The sequence below is a fragment of the Entelurus aequoreus genome, linkage group LG03, assembly GCF_033978785.1.
Source record: "Entelurus aequoreus isolate RoL-2023_Sb linkage group LG03, RoL_Eaeq_v1.1, whole genome shotgun sequence".
NCBI classification, from domain to species: Eukaryota; Metazoa; Chordata; class Actinopteri; order Syngnathiformes; family Syngnathidae; genus Entelurus; species Entelurus aequoreus.
The window spans coordinates 74,753,877-74,763,160 of NC_084733.1; the positions used below are offsets into that span (position 1 = coordinate 74,753,877).

The 9,284-nt window shown below is 40.5% G+C and overlaps 1 protein-coding gene across 3 annotated transcripts in view; it reads left to right on the plus strand.

The window, feature by feature from the left end:
• Positions 1-3,099, plus strand: part of lingo1a (leucine rich repeat and Ig domain containing 1a) — a 341,266-nt gene extending 338,167 nt beyond the window's left edge. For all 3 annotated transcript variants that reach the window (XM_062042733.1, XM_062042731.1, XM_062042732.1), the window contains exon 2: positions 622-3,099. In XM_062042733.1, coding sequence (XP_061898717.1) covers positions 634-2,481 — 1,848 coding nt within the window. In that variant the 5' untranslated portion in view covers positions 622-633 and the 3' untranslated portion in view covers positions 2,482-3,099. The remainder of the gene's footprint in view (positions 1-621) is intronic.
• The last annotated feature ends 6,185 nt before the right edge of the window (positions 3,100-9,284 follow it).

Here is a 9,284-nt window from a genome sequence, read left to right on the forward strand (position 1 = left end):
GCAGAGACATTTATGCAAGGCTTGAAAAGGGGTTGGAGTTAAAGTACCCACGATTGTCACACACACACTAGGTGTGGCGAAATTATTCTCTGCATTTGCCCCCGGGAGGTGAGGGGAGCAGTGAGCAGCAGCGGTAGCCGCGCCCGGGAATCATTTTTGGTGATTTAACCCCCAATTCCAACCCTTGATGCAGAGTGTCAAGCAGGGAGGTAATGGGTCCCATTTGTATAGTCTTTGGTATGACTCGGCCGGGGTTTGAACTCACGACCTACCGATCTCAGGGCGGACACTCTAACCACTAGTATACGGCATATCCATTGTAAATTAGCATCAAGGTAACAGATTTTGAAAAGTGGAGCCTTGCTTTACTTTTAAAGCAAACGTGACCTAAGCAATTGTAACATTACCTAAAATCAGTCCGGCTGAGTCCACTCTGAGTGCTAGACGGCACCGTTTGATTTTATGTGAATCGGTAGCCGGTAGTACGGACAGACTTTGGTCGGTACCTACAAAAGTAGTGAAACCCATCCATATAACGAATTTGAGCGTCTTACTTTTTTCTATTGCTTCGGTCTCCTTGTCCTTCATTTTCTAACGCCATGCCGTGTCCTGTTTCCCCAGGTAACCGATAAAATGGCGGCTCGGGAAGCGACTGGGCACAGCTTCCTGGTGACGTGCTGGCAGCCCATTCTCATCCTGATGCTGGGCACCGTGCTCTCGGGCTCGGCCACCGGCTGCCCGTCTCGCTGCGAGTGCAGCGTCCAAGAGCGCTCCGTCTTGTGCCACCGCAAGAAGCTCATGACGGTCCCCGATGGGATCCCCGCGGAAACGCGGCTGCTGGACCTCGGCAAGAACCGCATAAGGACCATCAACCCGGACGAGTTTGCCAACTACCCCAGCCTGGAGCACCTGGATCTGAGCGAGAACACCATCTCCACCATCGAACCCGGCGCCTTCAACAACCTGTACGGCTTGCGGACATTGGGGCTGCGGAGCAACAAGCTAAAGCTGATCCAGCTCGGCGTCTTCACGGGCCTGAGCAACCTCACCCAGCTGGACATAAGCGAGAACAAGATCGTCATCCTGCTGGACTACATGTTCCAGGATTTGTACAACCTGCGCTCGTTGGAGGTGGGCGACAACGACCTGGTGTTCATCTCCCACCGTGCTTTTCATGGCCTGAGTAGCCTGGAGCACCTGAGTCTTGAGAAGTGCAACCTGTCCTCTGTGCCGACGGAGGCCTTCACCCACCTGCACAGTCTGATCACACTCAGGCTGCGGCACCTCAACATCAACGTCATACGGGATTACTCCTTCAAACGCCTTTACAGGCTGAAAGTTCTGGAGATCGCCAACTGGCCGTATTTGGATACAATGACTCCTAATTGCTTGTACGGATTAAACCTGACCTCTCTGACCATCGCCAACGCTAACCTGACCACCATCCCTTACGTAGCCCTGCGGCACCTGGTCTACTTGCGCTTTCTCAATCTTTCCTACAACCCCATCCACACCATTGACGGGAATAAGCTCCACGACCTGCTCCGTCTGCAGGAGTTTCACCTGGTCGGAGGCCGACTCGCCATGATCGAGCCCTACTCTTTCCGAGGGCTAAACTACCTAAAGATCCTCAACGTGTCCGGGAACTCTCTCAGCACTTTAGAAGAGTCCGCGTTCCATTCGGTGGGCAACCTGGAGACTCTGGCTTTGTACGACAACCCCTTGGCCTGCGACTGCCGCCTCTTGTGGGTCTTCCGGCGACGCTGGAGGCTCAACTTCAACCGGCAGCAGCCTACTTGCGCCTCCCCCGAGTTCGTCCAAGGCAAAGAGTTCAAGGACTTCCCGGACGTGCTGCAGACCAACTACTTCACCTGCCGCAAGTCCAGGATCAGGGATCGCAAGGCGCAGCAGCAGTTCGTCGACGAAGGAGCCATCGTTCATTTCTCCTGCGAGGCCGACGGCGATCCCGCTCCGGTGATTATGTGGCTTTCACCGCAGAAGAAGTTCATCACCACCAAAACGATCGGACGGATCTCGGTGCTGCCGGACGGTACCTTGGAGGTCCGCTACGCTCAGATCCAGGACAACGGCACCTACGTGTGCATAGCGAGCAACGCCGGCGGCAATGACACCGCCCTCGCTCACCTGCACATCCACAGCTACTCCCCCGATTGGCCCTTTCAGCCCAACAAGACCTTCGCCTTCATCTCCAACCAGCCGGCGGACACCGGCGGTAACGACACGCGCGCCAACGTCCCGTTCCCCTTCGACATAAAGACGCTGATCATCGCCACCACCATGGGCTTCATTTCCTTTCTGGGCGTGGTCTTGTTCTGTTTGGTGCTCCTCTTCCTGTGGAGCAGAGGCAAGGGCAACACCAAGCACAACATCGAGATCGAGTATGTGCCGCGCAAATCGGACGCTGGCATGAGCAGCGGCACGGTGGACGCGCCGCGCAAGTTTAACATGAAAATGATTTGAAGGGGTTTTTCCCGCCTGGACCGTGCTGCCTTCACTGACTAAGGGAAGAGCACATTAGAGGCAATGAAAGCTGAGGTCTTCTAGGGCTGGAAAGTAGAAAAAAAAAACGTTCTGTGGCGGTAGAATGACAGAAATAGGATGGACGACACCCACAAGCTGGCAGATTACACGAGCTAGAGTGTTTTTTTTATTTGATTTGAGTGTTTCTTCCCCCTTCTCGAGGCTGCGCTCCACTTATGAACGACTTCGATATGCGCTGATGAGCACATTTACACAGCAGCATCGATACACTTCATCAAGTTTGAACTGGGAATGTTTTGTCCTGCTTTTATGGCCGTTATTGCTCCGTGATCCATAAACGTGACAGTCATTGATCAGTAAAGTACATTTGACAAGAGCAGGACGCATATTTTTAAAATGATTGGAGGAAAAAAAAAACAATAATGTGAGATGAGAGGGGCAGTTCTTGGCTGAACTTCTAGGGACCGTCCCTTGGTTTAGCTTAATAATGACACTTTCATTGAGTATATTAATTATTTTAATTAGTATTATTACATATAAAGTCCCACTCGTAAGTTTAGATCAGGGGTGTCCAAACTTTTTGACTGGGGGGCCGCATTGGGCTTAAAAAAAAAAAAAAAAAAATATATATATATATATATATATATATATATATATATATATATATATATATATATATATATATATATATATATATTACAGCCCTTTGAGACACTTGTGATTTAGGGCTATATAAATAAACATTGATTGATTGATTGATATATATATATATATATATATATATATATATATATATATATATATATATATATATATATATATATATATATATATATATATATATATGTATAAAGATAATGGGTAAGTAATTAATAATTATTAGAATTGGTTATAAAGAATGTGTGCTAGTTCATCTCCTACCTTGTTTATTTCCATGACGACCTCAAAGTTTTTGAATCCTTCAGAAATATCAAGCAAGCTAAAATGTGCCCAAGATGGATCAGTGTGGAGAAAGTGTTTTGCATTTTTCCCATCATCCCTTGTAATGGATTTTAATGGGTGTCGTTTTAACATTTTTTTTTCTTTATGTTGATCGGACCTTTTTTTTTAATAATATTCCCAAAGTTCAATGAGCAGCTTGTGTCATGTTGACCACGTTTGTTGAATTTCTGTGCTTTTTGATTTTTTTTTTTTTCTGCACCATTACTAGGGAAGGTTGTTTGTATTGGGCCATACAAATGTATGCTGTGCTGCATGTTCTTGCAAGTACAATTCATGGTTGAGTTACTTTTGGTGGCCACCGGATGGTGGCAAGATGGCAGTTATCAGACTGCTTGCTAATTCTATATGGTATGATAGGCTCTAGCCACACCCGCGACCTCTAGAGGGACAAGCGGTAGAAAATAGATGAATGAATAAACTGCTCCTGGTCAAAATGCTTATTGAACTCTCGGGCCAAATTGAAGACGCCAGCGGGATGCACAGGGTAGTCTGGACACCCCTGTTTTAGATACAATGTCTAATCCTTTTAAATGGCAATGTGTGTCTAAACGTTTGATTGGTACTGAATACCATCGTGATAGCGGATGTCAGTTTGATATCAGCAAAAAACAAGTATCGCATTTTATCAGCTTGTATCTAAAATCTACCATTACAAGAAGTCCTGCGGCGCGTTTACGTGCACAAAGCTGGACAATAAGCACACCCGTTGGTCTCTTCGTCTATTTTAGTCTCTTACAAAAGGTAAACATGGTAAGCTACAGGCTACTCGGAGCTAGCAGCTACACAACAGCTAAGCACACAATAGCACACAAGCTAGACATATGGAATAAGTGTCCTTCATCGAGGAATACACACAGCACATTTGTCAATGCAAACATGTATCAAAATATTATAGTTTCCTATACTAACACATGCAAAGTCTCCAAAGAGAGGATATTAGAAAATATCCAGTAACAAACGTGTCCGCATCATGAGCTTAACTTAATGAATTATTGTGTTATTACAAATTAAAAGTTAAAAACAGCATACATCCATTCCAGACGATGTTATTCCACACCTACCGTTGTTCTTTGTTTGACCAGCTTTTTTTTTTTCAACATTCCACACCATGTATGATTTGTGCCGATCAAAATCGGTTTTTTGGTCAGTACTCAAAGCACCAACATCGGAAGTGAACAAGTTGCGTGAGGACACCCCCTCCTGTATACAGACACATTTTTGGTGGTACTATTTCGGAGGAGAAAACACTAATAGACAGCATTGATGATGGAATGGAATACATTTAACAAATGTTTTATTTTTAGAGACACACATATCAAATGTAATGTTTTTTTTTTGTTTTTTTTTAACAAGCCTTAACATTCCAGGAATAATGTGAAAAACACAATTAAACTACAATAAAATTAATTCTGTAACAATATTAATACATACAGATAAACCGATTACATAAACCAATGTTAAAGGCCTACTGAAACCCACTACTACCGACCACGCAGTCTGATAGTTTATATATCAATGATGAAATCTTAACATTGCAACACATGCCAATACTGCCGGGTTAACTTATAAAGTGCAATTTTAAATTTCCCGCGAAACTTCCGGTTGAAAACGTCTCGGTATGATGACGTTTGCGCGTGACGTCACGGAGTGAACGGAAGTATTCGAACCCCATTGGATCCAATACAAAAAGCTCTGTTTTCACCACATAATTCCACAGTGTTTTGGACATCTGTGTTGGTGAATCTTTTGCAATTTGTTTAATGAACAATGAAGACTGCAAAGAAAGCTGTAGGTGGGATCGGTGTATTAGCGGTTGGCTGCAGCAACACAACCAGGAGGACTTTGACTTGGATAGCAGACGCGCTATCCGACGCTAGCCGCCGAACGCATCGATGATCGGGTGAAGTCCTTCGTCGCTCCGTCGATCGCTGGAACCCAGGTGAGCACGGGTGTCGATAAGCAGATGAGGGCTGGCTGGCGTAGGTGGATAGCTAATGTTTTTAGCATAGCTCTGTCGAGGTCCCGTAGCTGCGTTTGCTTTAATGGTGTCGTTAGCAACAGCATTGTTAAGCTTCGACAGGCTGGAAAGCATTAACCGTGTAGTTACATGTCCATGGTTTAATAGTATTGTTGATTTTCTGTCTATCCTTCCAGTCAGGGGCTTATTTATTTTGTTTCTATCTGCATTTAAGCCCGATGCTATCACCTTAGCTCCGTAGCTAAAGAGCTTTGCTGATGTATTGTCGTGGAGATAAAAGTCACTGTGAACGTCCATTTCGCGTTCTCGACTCTCATTTTCGAGAGGATATAGTATCCGAGGTGGTTGAAAATACAAATCCATGATCTACAATAGAAAAAGGAGAAAGTGTGAAATCCAATGAACCCTTGTACCTAAGTTACGGTCAGAGCGAAAAAAGATACGTCCTGCACTGCACTCTAGTCGTTCACTCTGACGTTCCTCATCCACAAATCTTTCATCCTCGCTCAAATTAATGGGGTAATCGTCGCTTTCTCGGTCCGAATCGCTCTCGCTGCTGGTGTAAACAATGGGGAAATGGGAGGAGCCCTTCAACCTGCGACGTCACGCTACTTCCGGTACAGGCAAGGCTTTCTTTATCAGCAACCAAAAGTTGCGAACTTTATCGTCGATGTTCTCTACTAAATCCTTTCAGCAAAAATATGGCAATATCGCAAAATGATCAAGTATGACACATAGAATGGATCTGCTATCCCCGTTTAAATAAAAACTATTCATTTCAGTAGGCCTTTAAAGCAGCCGTGCTGAAGATGTTTTATTGGCAAATAGTGGATTATCAAAATGAATGTTAGTTTGGAAATGCACTGATTTGCGCTTTTTTTATGTTACGTTTACATTTTGCAAAAGAAAAACAATGTGCTTTATATTATTGTTACTTTATGTTATTTAAAGATTGTGACCGCTCGCATTAAATGTGCTCCTCCAGCTCGTCAGTCCCTTCCTCGTGTCAGCAAAGCCATGGGAATATTCATTGACAGGTCAAAGGTTGTAAAGAGAAACTGTGTCCTCCATGGTGGTCCTCCTGTACGTACACAATGTTTTTATGTTGAATTTTTTCCCCTCCAAAGCGCGCACTCGTGAACATCTGGCCTTTGAAACGTGTGCGGGGATGGAGGCTAAGTTCTTGATAATGGACCACATTACGGACAACGGAGCTGCCAATGAATATGCAGATGGAGGCAGTAACACAGATGGTTTGAGTCGTGGATGCAATCTGCAGCAGCTTTGGTGTAATCCCTTTTGCAGAAAGGAGAAAAGAATAAAAAATAAAAAAATAAACGCGAGCGTGGTTGCTGTTCATGGCTTCTGAATGCTCTCTTTGTCCGATGGAGGCGTGGTTACTGTACACAGCATCTTTTGGTCCCCAGTCAACCTGGATTCTCTCTTTTTTTTTTCTTTTTTTCTCTTCTTTCTTTTGACCCTGGACAAGATGGAACATGTAGTTCAAGCCAACTTTTTACTTAAAAAAAAAGACCCTAAAAAAAGAGAATATATGGAAAATTCATTCAAATTGTTCTGTGCAATAAAAGTAATATGCAGATTTTTTTTTTTTTCGTGTTTTTTTTTTTTTTTATTAACAAAATTTTGTTGATGTTGAATTGTTGACAATATGGTATGTTGTATTAAAACAATCTATGGAATTTTCTAAATACACTATGCTCCTTTCTTCATTTCAACTTGCACTCTTACCTCAGGAAATTATCTGTTTAACACTTTCACTACTATTATTATCATTATTATTAGGTGGCACGACAAAACACTTTAAAACAACCAATGAGAAGGATGTACGATCTTGTAATAAAACAAAAATTTTCTATTACCACAGGTGTAAAAACAAGCAATTAATATACATGCACATTTTACAATGATATTAAAATACTTTTTATAGAGATTTTTATAATTCTTATATTTATTTAGTTTTTTAAAAGTTTATTTTCCAGGTTAATGTGTGTGTGTAAGGTAAATAAATTCATATGTATACATGCATAGGTGACAGAAAATGAAATAGACTCATTTTATAATTTTAGTTATACTAATTTAGTCTTTTAAGAGTGTATTTACCAGATAAATATGTGCAAGTAGAGTAAATAAATAAATATGTATGCATGAATGACTGAACATTTTAATATATATACATATACATATATACATAGATACATATACATACATATATATATATATACATATATATATATATATATATATATATATATATATATATATATATATATATATATATATATATATATATATATATATATATATATATATATATATATATATAAATACACATACCTAGATGTATATGTATATATTTAAACATACATACATATACATTCATACATACATACATATACATACATACATAAATACATCCATTTATATATATATGCATATATAAATATATATATATATATATATAAATATATATATATATATATATATATATATATATATATATATACATATACATACATATATATATTTATATATATACATATATATATACATATATATATATATATATTTATATATATACATATATATATATATATATGTATATATATATATATATATATATATATATATATATATATATATATATATATATATATATATATATATATATATATATATATATATATATATATATATATATATATATATACTGTATATATATACATATACATACATACATACATATATACATATATATACATATGCATACATATATACATATAAATACATATACATACATACATACTGTGGATAATGCATATGTTTAAGAGTTATTTCTTTATTCATAATCATGTTTGAATCAGCTCATATTTTTCCATGTATACTCTGTATACCAGTTTCTCTTTGTCTTCAGATTGCCAGTTTAGACAGGGTCGTAAACCATCAGGAATGTGAACACAACCCCCAAGTCTCTCTTCTTATCAGTGTTGAGAGGAGGGGGGGGGGGAGAGATGGGGGCTTTCTTTGTGTGAAAAGAGTTGCTTTTTCCTTTGGAATGCCAGATCAACTTGGGCTACGCATTTGGATGTGTTGTTCGAGGCTGGTCTCTATTCTCAAATATTTGACAATAAAATACAAAATACCTATTCTGTGCTTGATGGTACCTTTGAGATCAGTTTATATGTCATCTAAGGAACTTGGGACTGACCAGCGTTTTACATCCCACTTGGAGGAACATCTGGTCAAACGCAACAATTTGGGGGCTTCGTCCGAGATGACACGCTGACAATCGGACCTTCTCTTGCAATCTTCTGGACAGACTCACATGGCCAAAACATAATTCAAGGTAAGCAGAACCTTTCTTTTTAGATAAAATCTGCATTAGGAGTCTGTCCTGAGGTCTGTAAGTCAAACACAGAATTGTACCCCAGACACAGAGTGGTGATTTTGATTGATTGATTGCATTTTGATAGATCGGTTGCATTTTGCCGTAGCCACCATTGCATAAAAGTTGTGAATACCACTCACGTCATTGTGTCAAGATTACCGTGACGGGCTGCTTCACTGACGAGTAAGCAAATAGTAACGGGTTAGAGTTAGAGGCTCTAGCTGCGTATTGTACAATAAATTGCACGGGTTAGAGTTAGAGGCTCTAGCTGCGTATTGTACGATAAATTGCACGGGTTAGAGTTAGAGGCTCTAGCTGCGTATTGTACGATAAATTGCACGGGCTAGAGTTAGAGGCTCTAGCTGCGTATTGTATGATAAAAGTACGGGGTTAAAG